Source organism: Somniosus microcephalus, chromosome 9 (assembly GCF_052327205.1).
Source record: "Somniosus microcephalus isolate GS21.2 chromosome 9, FLI_Smic_1.0, whole genome shotgun sequence".
In the NCBI taxonomy this organism is placed as follows: domain Eukaryota; kingdom Metazoa; phylum Chordata; class Chondrichthyes; order Squaliformes; family Somniosidae; genus Somniosus; species Somniosus microcephalus.
The window spans coordinates 103,972,585-103,992,627 of record NC_140995.1 but is presented as its reverse complement, the minus strand read 5'-3'; the positions used below and the strand labels follow the sequence as shown (position 1 = coordinate 103,992,627).

Below are 20,043 nucleotides of genomic sequence, written 5' to 3'. Positions count from 1 at the left end.
GGTGCAACAGAGAAAGCTGGTGACAGAATAGTTTTTCATCTCTCTCATTGACATTGCATGAGTCGCTGATAATGAATCTGAAGCTCTAACAGGTGGACTTATGATCACCTGCAATGTGCATGTAACCTTGGCCTCACATCTCTGACTCTTTCCTTTACTCCCCCACAGGACCATCGCAAGCACCCGTCCCCACTATCCAGGAGGAACAGCCTGAGCCTCCAGACTCCTCAGAAGAAGCTGCAACCTCTGAGGGCGTAGCGTCAGCAGAATTCAGCCAACCCAGCACCAGCGCAGACACTCACACTTTGGTGGGACCATCGCGAGATAGAGTAGTGTTGTCACCTGGTGTATCACAGCTCACAAGTGAGCATCAGCAGATTGTGGAGACAGGGACAGCAATGGAGAGTCCTAGTCGGAGGGAGCAGGACTCTCCCTGCTTGGCTCAGCTGCATGTCGACCCTCTGCCTCTGGGTCCATCCAGAAGAACAGCGGTGCTGGAACTCCAGGAACAGGTGCAGGAGTCTCTGGCAGATTTTGTCTCCAGGGTCGCTGCGAGTGTGGAGCGAATGGAGGAGTCTATCGCGAACATGAGCAGAGCCTTTGTGGAGTCATTGGCGCATGATCGCAGCACCACGGAAAGGATGGCAACCTCCGTGGAAAGAATGGCTACGTCCACGGAGGAGCTAAGTTGCCAGAGTGTAGAAAACATGGTGAGTGTTCAGAATAGACTGACATCTCTGGAGGAGCGATGGTCAGCTATTGAACAGAGAAGCCCCAGAGGATGCCCGCCAAAGTTGTCGAGACAGCAGCAGCAAGAAAGTGAGCAAGAGGCCTCCACATCTGCTGAAGCCACAGGGGGAAGCACCACGTAGGAGCATGCGTAAGAGAAAGATACTGCACAAATAGTCACAAGGGTAGTCACTTGGGTGAAATGTTTATTTTTAAAATGCCATCAGTTGGTTATTGTAAATAAAAATTCTGATGGCAACTGTTGCAGTTGTGGCGTGTGTCATTTCGCAAATGGGACTTCCACATTGAGGGCTTAGGATTACTTGCAATTGTCAGTATGGTGGTCAGTGTGCTAGGAATCCGCTCGTTCTTGGCCATTGTTGATGCTCTGACAGAAGCTGCGAGGCAAAAGTGCTTGATTGGCTAGGCTAAGCAAATCTGGCCAAGATGAGTGCGTTCCTTGCATCCCGGGCAGCAATGTTCTCGCGTACTGCTGCCGCTGGTTGATGGGCCTCTGCAAGATGTTGTTGTTGTTGTTCCTCCTCCTTCTTCTCCTCTTTCTCCTCCTCCTCCATCATCATGTGAGGAGCCACTTGGTCCTCAAGAATCTGCAAGCCACGACGATTCTGGAGACCCTGGCTGCTGAGTACTGCAGGGCTCCACCTGATCTATCCAGGTATCTGAAGCGCATCTTCAGCATGCCGATGGTTTGCTCGACTATGGATCTGGCGGAAATGTGGCTGTAGTTGTAGCTCTCCTCAGCTTCGTTGGATGGGCTCCTCAACGACGTCCTTAGCCACGTCTTCGGGGGATAGCCTTTGTCTCGAAGTAGCCATCCGTTAAGTTGGTCTGGCGGACTGAAGAGCGAAGGCACACTAGACTGGCGCAGTATGAAGGAGTCATGGCAACTGCCAGGGTACTTGGCACAAACATGCAAAATTTCCTTCTTGTGTTCACACACCAGCTGCACGTTGAGGGAGTAGAAGCCCTTGCGGTTGACAAAACTACCTGGATTACGATGGGGTGCCTTCAGGGCCACACGTGTGCAGGCAACGACGCCCTGCACCCTTGGAAAGCCTGCCAGATTAGCTAATCCAACCGCACGCGCCGTGACACTTGCTTGATCCTTGGAGAAATGGATGTGATTGTGCGCGATGGCAAAGAGGGCATTGGTTACCTGCGTGATGCTAGTGTGTGCGGCCGCCTGGGAGATGCCACTGATGTCTGCTGCTGAGCCTGAAGCAAACAAGTTGAGTGTGGTGGTGACTTTGATGGCCACTGGTAAGGGGTGTCCACCTGCTCCTCTGGGCTCCAGGTCTTGCTGCACCATTGCGCAGATGTCACCCACTACCTCTCGCGAAAGTCGGAGCCGCCTTTAGCACTGCTGCTCACTCATGTTGAGGTAGCTGATCCTCTGTCTGTGTAGACCCTGTTTGGGGGGTAACTCCTGCGCCAACGGACTTCCGTGGGCTGGCGCCTTCTGGCCTGTGCAGCTTCAGGTGGGTGAGCAGCAGCCTGTCGCTCCTGTTGTTGCCGCTGCTGTTGGTGTTGCTGTTGTTCATGGTTCTGCTGCTGCCGCGGCTGGTCTTCATCCTCATCTGATGTCCAGGAGGAAAGGAAATAAATGGTTCCCATGCTTCTGGTAGATGCCTCAGTTGAGGAAGCGTTCAGTCAATGTGGCGAGAGGGGTTTCCCAGGAGGTCACACTGGAGATGGGTGTCAGGCTCCAAACTTCCACAGCTATGGTTATGCCTGCTAAAAGTTCCCCCAGACCTGAGACAACAAAGTCCTGCCACCTGCAAATGATGACTGATCAAATCTCCTATTTAATGGTGGAGCTGCAGCTTGTAGTCAGCAATCCAATTGTGCTCCTGCCAGGTTTCACCGTCGTGTTTCAGAGGAGACGTGAATCACGTAGGAAACATGTTAAAATCGGAAAGGCCTCTCAGAATGGGATTATAGAGGCAATTTAGTGGTTGTTAAGGGCCTTAAGAGCCTATCCCGCCTCTTGGAGGCAGGACGGAGACGGGATCAGAAACCACGCATTTGGGAAAATTGCATGGAGGCGGGGTTGGGCCCGCCCGCCCACCACTTTTTGCAATTTTTACACCCCACACGCCTCCATTCCCATCTCCTCGGGCCTGGCAAAATCCAGCCCTATGTATCTGACAGGGAGCAGGAATGGGAGGTTACAGAAGAACTCGAGAGTGAGGAGTCAGAGGGGGACAGAGACATGGAAGTGGGGTTGGGGTGGCAAGGTGTGGAAAGGGAAAGGTTAGTGATGGGCAGAAGGAGGGAATGGGCAGCTCCTTGGCCCAAACCTAATGTAAGGAAGAGGCTGAAATTGCAGGGAAGGTTCAAACAGGAGGTGAAAAAGAGCCGGAGGCTGCAGGAGAAAGCAACAGCTGCCCAAAACGTTGGGGAGGAGCATGAGAGGAGGGAAGGGCCAGACATTAAATGATGGGGGAATTATCAGGCACACTTCCCTTATTTGGAGTCATGATTACTGATCAATTATTAAAGTACAGTAGATTAGTATATGTTCAGGTTTTGATGTTAATATATGGTGGAGGAATGGCTGTGCAGAGCAGCAGAATGGATTTGTATGATACAATGGAATGATCACGACGTTGTAAATGTTTTTAATGTTCAATAAATATATATATAAAAAAAGTGGATAGCCCACTCGCCTCAGAGTCAGAACGTCATGGGTTCAAGTCCCACTCCAGGGACTTGAGCACATAAATCTAGGCTGACACTCCAGTGCAGTGCTGAGGGAGTGCTGCACTGTCGGAAGTGCCATCTTTTGGATGAATTGAGGCCCCGTCTGCACTCTCAGGTGGACGTAAATGATCCCATGGGACTATTTCGAAGGAGAGCAAGGGAGTTATCCCCGGTGTCCTGGCCAATATTTATCCCTCAATCAACATCACAAAAACAAATTATCGGGTCATTACCACATTGCTGTTTGTGGGAGCTTGCTGTGTGCAAATTGGCTGCTGCGTGTCCCACATTACAACAGTGACTATACTTCAAAAAGTACTTCATTGGCTGTAAAATGCTTTGAGGCGCTATATAAATGCAAGTCTTCTTTCTTTTCCAGTTCACCGCTCCTTCTGAAATATATCTGCTAATCCTTAATTGCCTGACCTGAACTCCACTGGTGAGATCTATGTACACTCCTTCGGATGTAATTACACTTCCAGTTGTGGTATATCGGGTGCCGCTAGAATGCTGGCTCCCCACTGAGAATCGGGGCCTAGAAATTCGATATCAGTAAAAACCAGACGGTGCTACCGTGGACCGGAGTTAATGGCCACTGAAAATGGTGGCGCTGGCAGGACCGGTAAATTGGCCCTCCAGAAAAAAGAATGTGGCACCACATCACCAAGGCTGTCACTCTCAGCAGTGTTGCCCCCACGACCTGGCTCCAATGCCCAAAGAAGCTTCATGACCTCAGACCAGTGGTCAAGGTCACTGAATACATCTCCTACCAACTGCACTACTAGCCTCACACACTTCTCAATGCACAACTCCCCTGTGCCCCCCAATCACTACCTACCAATAGTCTATACTAAACACGAGGCACACCTCCCATTCCTAGCTTCACCTCACCCCCTTGGAGGAGACGTGCTGGCCATTCTTGGCAGGGATTTGGCTGAGCCCTTGGCCAGTGGCAGGGCTGAAAGGATACAAGATGCTGATATCTTCATACATTATCCTCCTTCTCGCATGCACCTCTTGCTTTGCCGCCCTCCCCTCACCACAACACCATCCTTGTGCCTTCCTCATTTTACACACCCAAGAAATGCAGGCTGCCCAGCCAGTGGTTGGCCAAGAAGAGGGAGAGGAGAGTGAAGAAGAACAAGAAGAAGACGATTGATTTGACACTCCCAGCTACCAGCTCCTCAAGGTCAACCAGCAAGGCCATCTGCAGTGTCCCCTACTGAAAGTCAGCAGCCTTCCACCAGCCATGCTGCAGCCACTGGGGTAGCACTGCATGACATCAGTAAGGTCGGCAAAGGCACACACAAGACTGTCACTAAGGGAATGTATAAGGCTGATGAGTTGATTTCTTGATGTCATATTGGATGGATAGATGTATAAAGTTGGATTGGAAAGTTTGCTTTGTGGTGGCTTTTATTTCAGCATTGTGGCAAAGAGGACACTGTGACAGTCAGTAACAGAGGGAAGATAAGGTGTGGGACTAATGTTGAAAGGGGAATTGGGGTTGTGGTCACTGGTATCCCAGCCAGAAAGGAGCTGTCTGGGTTGCATCTTTCCTCCTTCTGCGTCTTCCTCTTCTGCGTTTTCCTCTTCCCTCTGTGAGCGGCTTCTGTAAATCTGAAACAAAAGCATAAAATGCTGGAAATACTCAGCAGGTCAGGCAGCATCTCGACCTGAGACGTGAACTATTTTTCTCTCTCCACGGATGTTAAGGCCTTCTTCAAGCGTGGCGGCCGCCATTTTTCACCAGGATTCCAGCACTAACGGGTGGCGGTAAGTAGCCGAATTTCTGGGCCCAGGAGCGGGAACTCTGGCAGATGGAGTCCCCGCCCCTGGCCCTGTCCTTACATGTCATTGCCTTGTAAGTGGCAGACAAGGCATTGAGGAAACTCCCGAAACAGTGGAGACCCGGCATAATTGGCTCTCGACTGTTTTGCTGGTGTTTCTACTGGTCTCCCAGTGGAGTTATGGCGGGCAACCAATGGAACCTTCCCAGAATTTCAGCGCCCATAGGCTTTTATAGTTTCCAGCCCCTACATCACCTTTGATTAGTCCAGAATGGCAGTAAATTCAATGGAGCTGTAGATTCCTACTGAAGAACTCAATTGCATACAATCTTTGCTCTTCTTTCAATTTGCTTTCCCATTTTAAATACAAATTGTTTCTGTTTATAATTACTCAGTTACATAAAACTAGTGAACCTAGAGATGGGATTTATGAACTATTGGAATAAATAACATACTTCAGCAGAGGACCCTGTAGGAGTCTTAGAGGAATGAATCTATCTTCCCAATATTCTTCATACTCGCTGTATTTAATGAAACTAGAAGACAGTAGACATTCCTTGAAGAGCATAGTGGCTAACTATAAGATCACCAACAGGGTTGGCAAGTTTACAAGTGTCTACCAGATCATGGAAAGGGGTGAGACTGACAAAGCAGGAGGTACAACCACACTGCACAAATGTACCTCTTAAAGAGAAAATTTGGCAGTGACAATAAACGTATCCGTGGAATGGTGATGATGATGCCCTGCTGATAGGACAATGAATGATGTTACTCTGTTGCCTGCATAATATTAATGACTCCACTTCAAAACCTATTCTTAAATGTTGATATGGACTCTGCTTCAGTCACTAACTCCACTAGTGAATTCCACAACCTCTCAACCCTCTGTATAAAAAAAAGTTTCACATGCTCTCTGTCCTAACTCTTACAGTTAATCTTATATCGGCATCTTCTCATTTTGACTCACCAATCACTGGAAATAATCTATTTCTATCCAGCCCTTCATAATTTTAAACGCCCCTATCAAATCACCCTGTAATCTCCCGGTTGTATAAAAGAGTCCCAATTTTTCAAGTCTTTCTTAACATTTCCTCATACCAGGCAGCATCCTAATGAATCTGCTGTAGTCTCTCTGTTGCCTCAATATCATTCCTGTTGTGTGGATCCCAAAACTACACACAGTAAAGAAATTACTTACATTTATAAAGCACCTTTCATGACCTCAGGACATTGAAAATGCTTCACAGTGAATGAATTACTCATTGGAATGTAGCCACTGTTATAATATAGGGAAAACCAGCAGCCAATTTGCACACAGCAAAGTCCCACAAATAGCAATGAGACAAATAAGCATATATTCTGATTTAATGATGTTGGTTGAGGGATAAAGGTTGGCCAGGACACTGGGAAGAACTCCCCTGCTCTTCTTCGAATAGTGCCATGGGATCTTTTATATCCACCTTAGGGGCTGACGGAGCCTCTGTTTAATGTCTCATTCTGAAAGACAGCACCTCTAGCAGTGCAGTACTCCCTCAGTACTGCACTGAAGTATCAGCCCTACTCAAGAGACAAGAGTGCTACCATTGAGCCAAGGCTGACACCTGAATTCCAACTGTGGTCTTACTAAAGTTCCCATAAAATCTAGTATTCCATTAGATTTTTATGGCCTTATCCATTTGAGGTGTAGCTTTTAATGTTTTGGGAACTGAGCCCTCAAACCCTTCTGCTCTTCCACATCACCCAGCTTTTCCCAAAGTATAATTAGTATTTTTTTTACAATAACGTGCCACCTGACATTTACTGACATTGAATTCCATCTGTTACTTTTTTGCCCTGATGGGCCTTCAATAACCACAAAACTAGAAGTTATAGACTTAAACAAGTTGGCTTTTAATCACTAAGATCAGAGCTAACATCTCAACACGCCGACTGGTTCACAGGAATGAGTCATACAGATCCCGGGATCTTTATGTAAGAGAAGTCAGGGGCGGAGCCAAGAGCCAAGACCTGGAACCTCCCAGGTTAGTCGGGAAAGAGGAAGTGAAACTATACACAGTGGGGGAGGGTAATATACATGAGTGCAAAATGAATACAGGATCAAGACAAACAGATTTCATTACATTCACCCCTTCTATAGATTTAGTCCATCGGGGTGATGTTTCTTAAAAGTTGGTATAAGTGAGTCTGTCAGGAGGTTTTGCAGTTCTCAGTGATCGGTGCAAAGCCGGTTGGGGTGCCTCTAGGGGAGCGGATTCTGGTTCCTCCACTGTCCGGGCCTCCGCAGTGTCTTCCAGGTTATCTGCAGTGTCCTCCAGGTTAAAGTTGGGTATTGATACCTCTGGGCGTCCTGTCTCTTTGTAGTGTAGGTCTTCATCGGGTAGTCTCCCATCGTTCTCTCCGCTCCCCGAGGGAGCGAGGTCTTTTATGAAAACAGTGTCCTCTCGCCCATCAGAGTATTCGATATAGGCGTACTGAGGGTTTGCATGGAGGAGCTGTACCTTTTCCACAAGGGGGTCCGTTTTATGGCCTCTCGCGTGCTTCCGCAATAGTACTGTCCCCGGAGACGTCAGCCACGCAGGTAGAGATATGCCCGAGGTGGATTTCCAGGGGAAAACGAACATCTTTTCGTGAGGGGTAGCGTTAGTGGCAGTACATAACAGAGACCTTATGGAGTGGAGCACATCTGGGAGGACTTCCTGCCAGCGGGAGGTCGGAAGGCCTTTTGAGTTTAAGGCTAACGTGACAGCCTTCCAAACAGTAGCATTCTCCCTTTCCACTTGCCCATTACCCCGGGGGTTGTAGCTAGTGGTTCTGCTAGTGGCTATCCCCTTCGAGAGCAAGAACTGGCGCAGCTCGTCACTCATGAATGACGTCCCCCTATCGCTGTGTATGTAGTTCGGCATGCCAAACATGCAGAATAGATTACAGAGACACTTGATGACCGTGGCACTGGTCATGTCTGGGCAGGGAATGGCGAAGGGGAAGTGGGAATATTCATCAATGATATTGAGGAAGTATACGTTACAGTCGGCAGAGGGAAGGGATCCCTTGAAGTCCAGACTTAGGCGCTCGAATGGCCGTGTGGCTTTGATAAGGTGTGCACGGTCAGGCCTGTAGAAACGAGACTTGCATTCCGCACAGATGCGGCAGGCTCTGGTCATTGCCCTGACCTCCTCGATGGAGTGGGGCAGATTGCGGGACTTTATAAAATGGTATAGTCGGGTGACCCCTGGGTGACAGAGGTCGTTGTGGAGACCCTGTAATTTGTCCGTATGAATGCTGGCACACATTCCCCGCGATAGGGCGTCTGGGGGTTCATTAAGGGCTCCCAGCCTGTACATAATATCATAGTCGAACGTGGATAGTTTGATCCTCCACCTGAGTATTTTGTCATTCTTGATTTTCCCCCTTTGTTATTAAACATGAAAGCCACCGACCGCTGGTCGGTGAGCAGGGTGAAACGTTTGCCGGCTAGGTAGTGTCTCCAGTGCTGCACTGCCTCCACTATAGCCTGTGCCTCCTTCTCGACAGAAGAGTGCCTGATTTCAGGTCCCTGAAGGGTTCGGGAGAAGAAGGCCACAGGTCTCCCAGCCTGATTGAGGGTCGCAGCTAAGGCAAAGTCTGACGCATCGCTTTCGACTTGAAAGGGAATGCATTCGTCCACTGCACACACTGCAGCCCTTTCAATGTCCTGTTTAATACTGGTGAAAGCCTCCCGAGCTTCAGCTGATAGTGGGAAGGACGTCGATTTAATGAGGGGTCGGGCCTTATCAGAGTAATTGGGCACCCATTGGGCATAATACGAAAAAAATCCCAGGCACCTTTTTAAAGCTTTGGGATTGTGTGGCAGGGGCAGTTCCTTTAGGGGGCGTAATCGGTCAGGGTCCGGTCCAATTACCCCATCTTCCACCACACAGCCGAGGATACAGAGACGGGTTGTGTTGAAGACACATTTGTCTTCGTTGTAGGTTAGATTCAGCTTTAGGGCAGTTTTTAAAAATCTCGCAAGATTTAGATCGTGGTCTTGCTGGTTGTGCCCGCAGATAGTGACATTGTCCAGATAGGGGCAGGTGGCTTGTAGTTTATTCTCGTCAACCATGCGGTCCATCTCACGTTGGAAGACCGAGACCCCATTTGTTACCCCGAAGGGCACTCTGAGAAAATGGTAGAGGCGCCCATTCGCCTCGAAGGCGGTGTATGGGCGGTCCTCCGTTCTAATGGGGAGCTGGTGATACGCGGATTTGAGGTCGATAGTCGAGAAGACTCGGTATTGCGCAATCTGGTTGACCATTTCTGATATGCGGGGTAAAGTGTAGGCGTCCAGCTGGGTATAAATATTAACAGTCTGGCTGTAGTCAATTACCATCCGTTTCTTTTCGCTATTTTTAACTATGACTACTTGGGCACGCCACGGGCTGGTACTGCATTCAATAATGCCTTCCCGCAGGAGTCTGTCCACTTCCGCCTTGATAAAGTGCCTGTCTTCCAGACTGTACCGTCTACTTTTGGCCGCTATGGGCCTACAGTTCGGAGCGAGATTAGCGAATAAAGAGGGCGGGCTGATTTTTAAGGTTGATAGGCCACAGACTGTGAGTGGCGGCTGGGACCCGCCATATGCTAGCGTGGCACTTTCGTGGTGGCACTGGAAGTCCAGGCCCAAGATTACATTAACACAGAGTTCTGGCATCACGAGGAGTTTAAAATCCTTGTAGTCCGTGCCTTTTACGGTCAGTGTTACCACACAGTAGCTCAAAATGTCCGAAGTGTGGGGCTTAGCAGCCATAGCAATTCTGCTCCGTGTAGGGGTTACCGTTAATGAGTGCCGCCGTACCAGGCTAGGGTGGATAAAACTCTCGGTACTCCCACAGTCAATTAAACGTTTCGTTAAATTCCCGTTTACCTGTATGTCCATCATGCATTTTGTCAACGGGTGTGGCCTGGATTGATCCACCGTGATCGAAGCCACTGTTGGGCCCTGGGCGGCCGTTGAGTCGGGAAAAGATGGCGGATCCCAAGATGGCGGCCCGCACAGCATGCACGAGGCGGTGACGGAGTTGGAAATCGGATTCCCCCTGCAGACTTTGCTAAAATGCCCCTTTTTTCTTACATTTGAAGCATGTAACGTCCTTCGCTGGGCATCGTTGTCTGGGGTGCTTGGCCTGGCCGCAGAAGTAGCATTTCGGGCCTCGAGACATTGCCGCTGTAGTAGGACTCCTGGGTGAACTTCTGTGTGGGGACTCCGGCGGCGTAGAGCTGGTCTGAGACCTGGATGGGGAAGATGGCTGATTCCAAGATGGCGGCCCCCTCGGCACGCACGAGGCGGTGAGGGCCGCATGGCCGGAAGAATAAGAGTCAGAGTTTCTCTGGGCCACGTCCAGCGATCGCGCAGTGGCCACTGCCTTTTTTAAGTCCAGGACCTCCTTCTCCAGCAGTCTCTGCCGGATATAATTCGATTTGAGGCCCGTGATGAAGGAATCGCGGACCAATTCATCAGAGTACACGTTGGCCGTCACGGCCTTGCAGTTACAGTCCCGGACCAGGTCCTTTAGGCCCTGTAAGAAATCGTCCATTGATCCCTCTGGTCGCTGCCTGCGTGTAGCCAGCAGATGTCTGGCGTACACTTCGTTTACCGGCCTCTGGTATTGGGCCTTCAGGATAGTGATGGCCTCCGTGTAAGAGGTGGCGTCCCGGATGAACGAATAAATCCGATGACTTACGCGAGTAGTCAGTAGACTCAGTTTATCTACCTCGCTAGCGGATGAGGCCCCCACGAAGAGTTCGAAGAATTTGAGCCAGTGTCCAAATTGATTTGATGCTTCAGCAGAATGTGGATCCAAGTCCAGACGCTCTGGTTTTAGGAGTCGATCCAACCTAGTATTCTTTAGTGATTAAAATTGATGGACCTTCAATAACCACAAAGCTAGAAGTTATAGACTTAAACAAGTTGGCTTTTAATGACTTAGATCAGAGCTAACATCTCAACACGCCAACTGGTTCACAGGAATGAGTCATACAGATCCTGGGATCTTTATGTAAGAGAAGTCAGGGGCGGAGCCAAGAGCCAAGACCTGGAACCTCCCAGGTTAGTCGGGAAAGAGGAAGTGAAACTATACACAGTGGGGGAGGGTAATATACATGAGTGCAAAACGAATACAGGATCAAGACAAACAGATTTCATTACATGCCCATTCAATCATCTTAACAATATCCCCTTCGAACTCCCTTTGGCCCTCAGAATTATTTACTAGAAAGCCGGGTAAGCAAAGAAAAAAGATAACAAGTACTGTAGCTGTTAGCAGCTGCACAGCATCTGCTAGAGTGTGGCTGAGCTTCTACCAGGAGCCACACAGCTTTAGAATGAACATATTTCACCAGAGAATGACACACACTGGCATTCTTTCACTTAAGCATAACAGCAGGAGTCCAGCCAAGCAGGAACTGCTGCTGTCTCCAACATGGGTGGAATATCATTTGTCTACAGCATAGTCAACATGGGGGGGTGGGGGGAGGCACGGTGGCATAGTGGTTAGCACTGTTGCCTCACAGCGCCAGGGACCCGGGTTCAAATCTGGCCTCGGGCGACTGTCTGTGTGGAGTTTGCACATCCTCCCTGTGTCTGCGTGGGTTTTCTCCGGGTGCTCCGGTTTCCTCCCACAGTCCAAAGATGTGCAGGTTAGGTTGATTTGGCTATGATAAATTGACCCTTAGTGTTAGGGGATTAAATACATGGGGTTATGGGGATAGGGTGGGATATATGTCGGTGCAGGCTCGATGGGCTGAAATGGCCTCTATCTGCACTGTAGATTCTGTGATTCTGTGATAAAACATGTAGTGCCAACTGCTGGCTATTGCAAAATTAAAAAAGCAAGTAGTGTACTGATTAATAGAAATTAGGGAAGATTATCATGGTGGGATGTGCATTGGTACACTGTAGCATCAAGATCTAGTGCCAAAGTACTGGTCTTCCAATTTGCTGAGTTCCTGTATTTAGCTGCGTTGCGATGAAAAAGTGCTGAAAAGGGAGAAAATCAGTAAATTAGTTTTCCCCATGCCGCACTCCTGCAAACACAAGCCTGAAGGGGGAGGGTGAACAGGCAGAGGTCGTGGTTCACATTGGGACCAACGACATAGGTAGGAAGAGGGATGAGGTCCTGCAGCAAGAATTAAGGAGCTTGGTAGCAGATTAAATAGTAGGACCTCAAAGGTTGTAATCTCTGGATTACTCCCGGTGCCACGTGCTAGTGAGTATAGGAATAGGAGGATAGAACAGATGAATGCGTGGCTAATGAGTTGGTGCAGGAGGGAAGGCTTTAGTTTCCTAGATCACTGGGCCTGCTTCTGGGGAAGGTAGGACTTGTACAAGTCGGACGGGTTGCACCTGAACCAGAGCGGGACAAATATCCTTGCGGGGAGGTTTGCTAGCACTGTTCGGGGGGGTTTAAACTAAAATGGCAGGGGGTTGGGAACCTGAGCAGGGAGACAGAGGAAAGGAAAACAGGGATAAAAGCAAAAGATAGGAAGGAGAAAAACAAAAGTGGCAGTCAGAGAAATCAACGGTTTAAATCAAACGTGGCCACAGTAAATAATAATTCTAATAGGTCTAAGAGCGTTAAAAAAACAAGCCTGAAGGCTTTGTATCTTAATGCGAGGAGCATTTGTAATAAGGTGGATGAATTGGCTGCGCAAATAGAGGTAAACGAATATGATTTGGTTGGGATTACGGAAACATGGCTCAAGGATGGCCAAGACTGGGAACTCAACATCCAGGGGTATTCGATATTCAGGAAAGATAGGCAAAAAGGAAAGGGAGGTGGGGTAGCATTACTGGTTAAAGAAGGGATTAATACAATTGCAGTGAAGGATATTAGCTCTGATGATGTGGAATCTGTATGGGTAGAATTGAGAAATACTAAGGGGAAAAAAACATTAGTGGGAGTGGTATATAGACCTCCAAACAGTAAGGCGGAGGTTGGGGATGGCATTAAAAGGGAAATTAAAGAAGCGTGCAATAAGGGCACAGCAGTCATCATGGGTGACTTTAATCTACATATAGATTGGGCCAACCAAATTAGTAACAATACTGTGGAGGATGAATTCCTGGAGTGTTTACGGGATGGTTTCCTGGACCAATATGTTGAACCAACCAGAGGTCAGGCCATCTTAGACTGGGTATTATGTAACGAGAAAGGATTAATTAGCAATCTTGTTGTACAAGGCCCCTTGGGTCGGAGCGATCATAATATGATCGAATTCTTCATTAAGATGGAGAATGAAGTCGTTGACTCAGAGACAAGGGTCCTCAATTTAAATAAAGGAAACTACGATGGTCTGAGGAGCGAGTTGGGTAGGGTTGATTGGGGAATGGCACTCAAAGGGTTGATGGTGGATAGGCAATGGCAAACATTTAAAGACCAAATGGATGAGCTACAGAATTTGTTCATCCCAGTTTGGCATAAAAATAAAACAAAAAAGGTGACTCAACCGTGGGTAACAAGGGAAATTAGGGATAGCATGCGATCCAAGGAGAGGACATATAAATTGGCAAGAAAAAGCAATAATCCTGAGGATTGGGAGCAGTTTAGGAGTCAACAAAGGAGGACAAAGGGATTAATTAAGAAAGGGAAAATAAAATATGAGAGCAAGCTAGCAGGGAACATAAAAACTGACTGTAAAAGCTTTTATAGATATGTGAAGAGAAAAAGATTGGTGAAGTCAAGCGTAGGTCCCTTACAGTCAGAATCAGGGGAATTTATAATGGGAAACAAGGAAATGGCAGACCAACTAAATACATACTTTGGTTCTGTCTTCACAAAGGAGGACACAAATAACCTCCCAGAGATGTCGGGGAACATAGGGTCTAATGTGAGGGAGGAACTGAAAGAAATCAGTATTTGTAGGGAAATGGTGTTAGGAAAATTGATGGGACTGAAGGCCAATAAATTCCCAGGGCCTGATGGTCTACATCCCAGGGTACTTAAGGAAGTGGCCCTAGAGATAGTAGATGCATTGCTGGTCATCTTCCAGAACTCGATAGACTCTGGAACAGTACCCATGGATTGGAGGGTAGCTAATGTTACCCCACTATTCAAAAAAGGTGGTAGAGAAAAAGCAGGGAATTATAAACCGGTAAGCCTGACATCGGTAGTGGGGAAAATGCTTGAGTGTATTATAAAAGATGTAATATCAGAGCACTTGGAAAGCAGTGACAGGATCGGACAAAGTCAACATGGATTTACAAAAGGTAAATCATGCTTGACTAATCTACTGGAATTGTTTGAGGATGTAACTGGTAAAATAGATAAGGGAGAACCAGTGGATGTGGTGTATTTGGACTTTCAGAAGGCTTTCGATAAGGTCCCACAAAAGAGATTAGCGTGCAAAATTAAGGCACATGGGATTGGGGGCAAGGTATTGACTTGGACAGAGAACTGGTTGGCGGACAGAAGGCAAAGAGTTGGAATAAACGGGTCGTTTTCCGAGTGGCAGGCAGTGACTAGTGGGGTACCGCAAGGATCGGTCCTAGGACCCCAGCTGTTCACAATATATATTAATGATCTGGACGAGGGAATTGGATGCAATATCTCCAAATTTGCAGATGACACAAAGCTGGGTGGGAGGGTAAGCTGTGAGGAGGATGTCGTGAAACTCCAGTACGATTTGGACAGGTTGGGTGATTGGGCAGAAACATGGCAAATGCACTATAATGTGGATAAATGTGAAGTTATCCACTTTGGTGGCAAAAACAGGAAGGCAGATTATTATTTGAATGGCAATAGATTGGGAGAAGGGGAAGTGCAAAGAGACCTGGGTGTGATTGTGCACCAGTTGCTGAAGGTAAGCATGCAGGTGCAGCAGGCGGTTAAGAAGGCAAATGGTATGTTGGCCTTCGTAGCAAGAGGGTTCAAGTACAAGAACAAGGATGTCTTGCTGCAGTTGTACAGGGCCTTGGTGAGACCGCACCTTGAGTATTGTGTGCAGTTTTGGTCACCTTACCTGAGGAAGGACGTTCTTGCCATGGAGGGAGTGCAGCGAAGATTCACCAGGCTGATACCTGGGATGGCAGGAATGATGTACGAGGAGAGATTGTGTCGATTGGGCTTATACTCACTGGAGTTTAGAAGATTGAGAGGGGATCTCATCGAAACCTATAAAATTCTGTCAGGTCTGGACAGACTAGATGCAGAAAGGATGTTTCTGATGGCCAGGGAGTCCAGAACCAGGGGTCATAGTCTAAGGATAAGGGGTAAGCCATTTAGGACTGAAATGAGGAGGAATTTCTTCACCCAGAGAGTGGTGAACCTGTGGAATTCTCTGCCACAGAGGGTGGTGGAGGCCAGTTCATTAAATATATTCAAGAAAGAGCTGGATATATTTCTTGAGGCTGAAGGGATCAAGGGATATGGGGAGAAGGCAGGGACAGGGTACTGAATTTGGATGATCAGCCATGATCTCATTGAATGGCGGAGCAGGCTCGAAGGGCCGAATGGCCTACTCCTGCTCCTATCTTCTATGTTTCTATGTTTCTAGGCTCAGGATGGCACTGGTGGGGGATGTGAGTGCACATCATCCATCCTCTCAGCTGCAGTGGAAAAGCTGAGAAGACCAAAGTGAGCAAGTGTAAAAGTTAGCACAATGCCATTGGAGTGAACTTGCAATCTGAAGAAGTGCTCCCCAAACTGAGTGGGGGGAAAAGACACTTGAGCCGTTTTAGTACTGAGCTTTAAATGTGAGTGTCATGATCAGTATCGAGGAGCTATTCGCAGGTTATTTCTATCTATAAAAGTCAGTCGATAGCGATCATCACCAGCAACCCTAATTGGCTTTTCCCTTCCCTAACCCAGGGAGCACAGGCACCAATCATAACTCTCCAACTGCATTCCTAGCTGAAATCAGCTAACTCAGCACAGTCTGGGGTTAATCCCTGTTATGTGTATGATCTTTGTGGATCAGTACCACACGAGATGATGCATTTAGCTAATGAAGCTATGAGAAGACCTCATAATATGCCCTTTTAAATTTTTCTCATTGCCAATCTCACGGTTAACAAATCAGCTGCCATCATTTTTTGTTAATTTCCCACATACTATTGAAAGTTGGGAGATTTATGCAGTATCTTTATCTGTCATCCATCATCTAGTCTAGCAGGCAATTGCTCATTATGTAAATAATGATGTAAAACAACCTTCATCATATTTTAACATTCTTCTTAAGTAACTACCTCTCATCAGACAATATATCATCAGACAATTCCTCAGAGAATAGATGTGCTGAGAAATGTCTCAGCATCCTTTACCAATGAATTATGGTCTCAGTAATTAGAAAACACTTAATTAAGTTTCTAAAGACATATCTATCTTGGACAGGAATTGTTAAGAATAGTAATCCCATACAAGTGTCGCCAGAGCTTTTGCTGTACCCAAATGAGGCATTCTTTCTCAATTGCTGAGTACAGTATTTCTTGTTGCAGTGGCTTACTGATTCATAAAAGAACAGGTGCTCCTCCCCACAGTAATTCATCTGACTCAACACAGCGCAAGTGCCACTGTCTGTTGTTACCATGTGGACAGTAAACTCTCGGGAACAATCTATCTTGGTTAGCATTGGGTCTGTACATAAGGCATTTTTCAATTTTACAAATGAGTTTTCCACATGGAAGGATCAGATTAGCTGGTTTGGCTTTGTCTTTCAGTTCAAATCTATGAGCGGCATGGCTATGGTACTATAATTGGGAATGAACCTGCAATCAGGATTGAAGGTTTTTGTGTAATTCTGCTGAACAAAATTCTGCTCCATTTCTATAAATTCGTCAACAGTTAAATGCTTCGCATCTGCAGGGAAAAAAATATTAAAGTTTACAATAAAAATGCAGCATTATTACTAATAGGTTCTGTAATTATATACCTTGTGCTGTGTAAAAAGATTAAAATTTGATGTATCATCTCACATTGTAGATTGCAATAGTTTTCACGACACCATTCATAGGCCCAAAATTAGCGATCGGAGGCTTCCCGCGGGCGGATGCCTCCGACCTGTTAAAAAATCTACGCATTTACCTGGTGGCCTGGGAGGTATGGAGACTTGCGATCCTGGGCCTCTTTGGGTACACGCGGGCGCAGGCGGTTCACAAACTCCCCAGGATCACGTGGGCCGGCCCAACCAATAAAAGAAGGAAACCCCCATTCATACTTATGGGGATTCCGTACGTACGGAACTCCCATAAGTATGAGTGGGGATCACTTAAAAAATACACAAACACATAAAATAATTCTTTTTAAATTACATATTTAAAATTAATTAAAATGCTATTTAATTAAATATTTTAAACGGAAATTAAATTTTTTGAATTTTTTAAAAATATGTTTTAACAGGGCTAAAAATAAACTTACCTTATTGGACAAGGTTTTTAATGTATAAATGAGTGATAAAATGTTATTTTTCTATTACGCCTGCTTTTACCAGGTGTAAGAATTTCACAGGCATTCAGCGGGCGGAAGTTAGGCAAATAGCACAACTCTCCACCCACAGGGGCCCACCTCCCGGGGATGCGGAGGGACTGTCAAGAGGATTCTTGACACATCGCAAGTTTTGGGTTTTAGCTCATGCACTTCGCACGCCTAAACCCGGAACTTGTGTGGCCGCTACGGGCGCGTGTGCACCTCGTACGCACCCGTAGGGGTGGCAAAATACGGCCCATAATGTTTTGCTTTTAAAATGTGGTCAGAATGTCACATGCTATAAGTAATTAATAGTGGTGAAAAATGATTCCCATCTCCTCCCATTCTCATTGTCCCATTACAGCTCTTTGCCAAACTTCAGGCTGTGAAGGCTGAGATCCAGGATCTGCAGGATGAGCATGTGAGGGGGCGACAGGACCTGGAGCACACACAGAATGAACTGACACGAGAGCTTAAACTCAAGTAAGTTACAATATCTATGGAGACTTTACCTCTTCAGTTGCTGACCTCCTTCACAACACTGGGGAGGAGGGGAAATGGCAGAAACGTTTCTCTTTTGGCATTACCCATGTTAGATCTGTGTATCTTAATGTTGTGTCCTTCAATAATCAGACTGCAGGGAACGATTCAACAGGTGTTTACTGAATGAGGGTTACTCTAGAACTAACTCTACAGATCACTACTCAGGGTTTATATACAGGTGTGGTCACTGCCGGCACTACAGTATACAGGAGCTGTAAAAAGTAGTTCTCTCCCTTAAGGTATATATACATTACATACATTACAATTCCTCCCCTTTTAGATTAACAGTACCATAATACTCATTTAACAATTAACATTTTTAATATACAATGTTATATGAAAATAGTCCATTCATATATTCAGTCTCTGGGGAGGCTTCCTGATTCTTTCTGGATAACGCCTTTCCCGAGTGTCTCGCTCTTGGTGCGGAGGCGATTCTAGCACCCTGTCATCAGTTGATTCATCAGCTTCCAATGCTATTGTTTCTGAGATAGATGCGACCTGTACGTCGGGTTCCTCACCAGGTACGTATGGCCAAGACATGGGGTTGACTCGTTCCTGTGACTCTAGGATCTGGTCAGCATGGCGTCTCAAAATGTTCTCCCCAACATCCACTGTGTACATTAGTGGCCCCTGCCATGTGCATATCATTCCTGGTTGCCATTTCTCTGTTCGGTAGTCGCGGGCCAAGACTGGTTGCCCTACATTGAAGCTCCTTGTCGGCTTCTCATTGATGTGCTGGAATTGCTTACTCTCAACATCTCTTCGTACATTTGGTCTGAGCAAATCCAGACGAGATCTCAACCTTCGGTTAAAGAACATCATGGCCGGGGCCTGGTTGGTGACTGCATGTGTCGCATTTCTGTAGGCTAACAGGAAATTGTCCACCTTATGCTGCAGTGGAATGTCATCATCGCACATGGCCTTTACTGCTTTTTTAAAGGTTTGTACGAACCTCTCAGCCAATCCATTTGTGGCTGGATGATACGGGGCGGATGTGTAATGCCTTACCCCATTCCTTTTCATAAATCTTCGAAACTCTTCGGACACAAACTGCGGTCCGTTATCGTGGCAAATCTGCTCTGGCAAGCCGTTCCTGGCAAAAATGGTCTGTAGGACTGCAATAGTTTTCTCCGTGGTGGTGGAGGACATTTTGATCACCTCAGGCCATTTCGAGTGCGCATCCACGGCTATTAAACACATTGAGTCCATGAATGGACCAGCAAAATCAATATGCACCCGTTGCCATGGAGATGAGGGCCACTCCCATGGGTGTAGAGGGGCATGTGGTGGTGCATTTTGGACCTTCTGGCATCCTGAACAGCTCTTTGTCAGGTCCTCGATTTGCTGATCGATCCCCGGCCACCACACATAAGCCCTAGCAAGGCTTTTCATTTTCACCCCTCCCAGATGACCTTCGTGAAGCTCATTGAGCACTCTCTCCCTTAACTTGGGTGGAATTACCACTCGGGATCCACACATCAAGGTCCCCTGGCATACTGACAGCTGTTCTCTTCTGGATGAGAATGCTGGCAACAGTGAGTCGCCATGTGCTGGCCATCCCTTCACCGTCAAATCATATACCCGAGACAGTGTCGGGTCATTTCGGGTCTCCTTCTCTATACCAGCGTTAGTTACTGGCAAGCATTCAATTATAGTCAAATGAAATATTTTGACAGGATCCATTGCTGGTGCTTCCTCCACAGTAGGTAGTGGCAGGCGTGATAGCCCATCAGCGTTTCCATGCTGTTTCGTGCCTTTATACTCGATATCATATTGGTGCGCCCCTAGAAAAAGGGACCACCTTTGTAGCCGTTGCGCAG

General features: G+C 47.1%; 1 protein-coding gene across 3 annotated transcripts in view; it reads left to right on the top strand.

The window, feature by feature from the left end:
• Positions 1-20,043, top strand: part of kif3ca (kinesin family member 3Ca) — a 376,933-nt gene that overhangs the window by 295,901 nt on the left and 60,989 nt on the right. For all 3 annotated transcript variants that reach the window (XM_085996947.1, XM_085996946.1, XM_085996948.1), the window contains one exon: positions 18,042-18,160. In XM_085996947.1, coding sequence (XP_085853073.1) covers positions 18,042-18,160 — 119 coding nt within the window. The remainder of the gene's footprint in view (positions 1-18,041; positions 18,161-20,043) is intronic.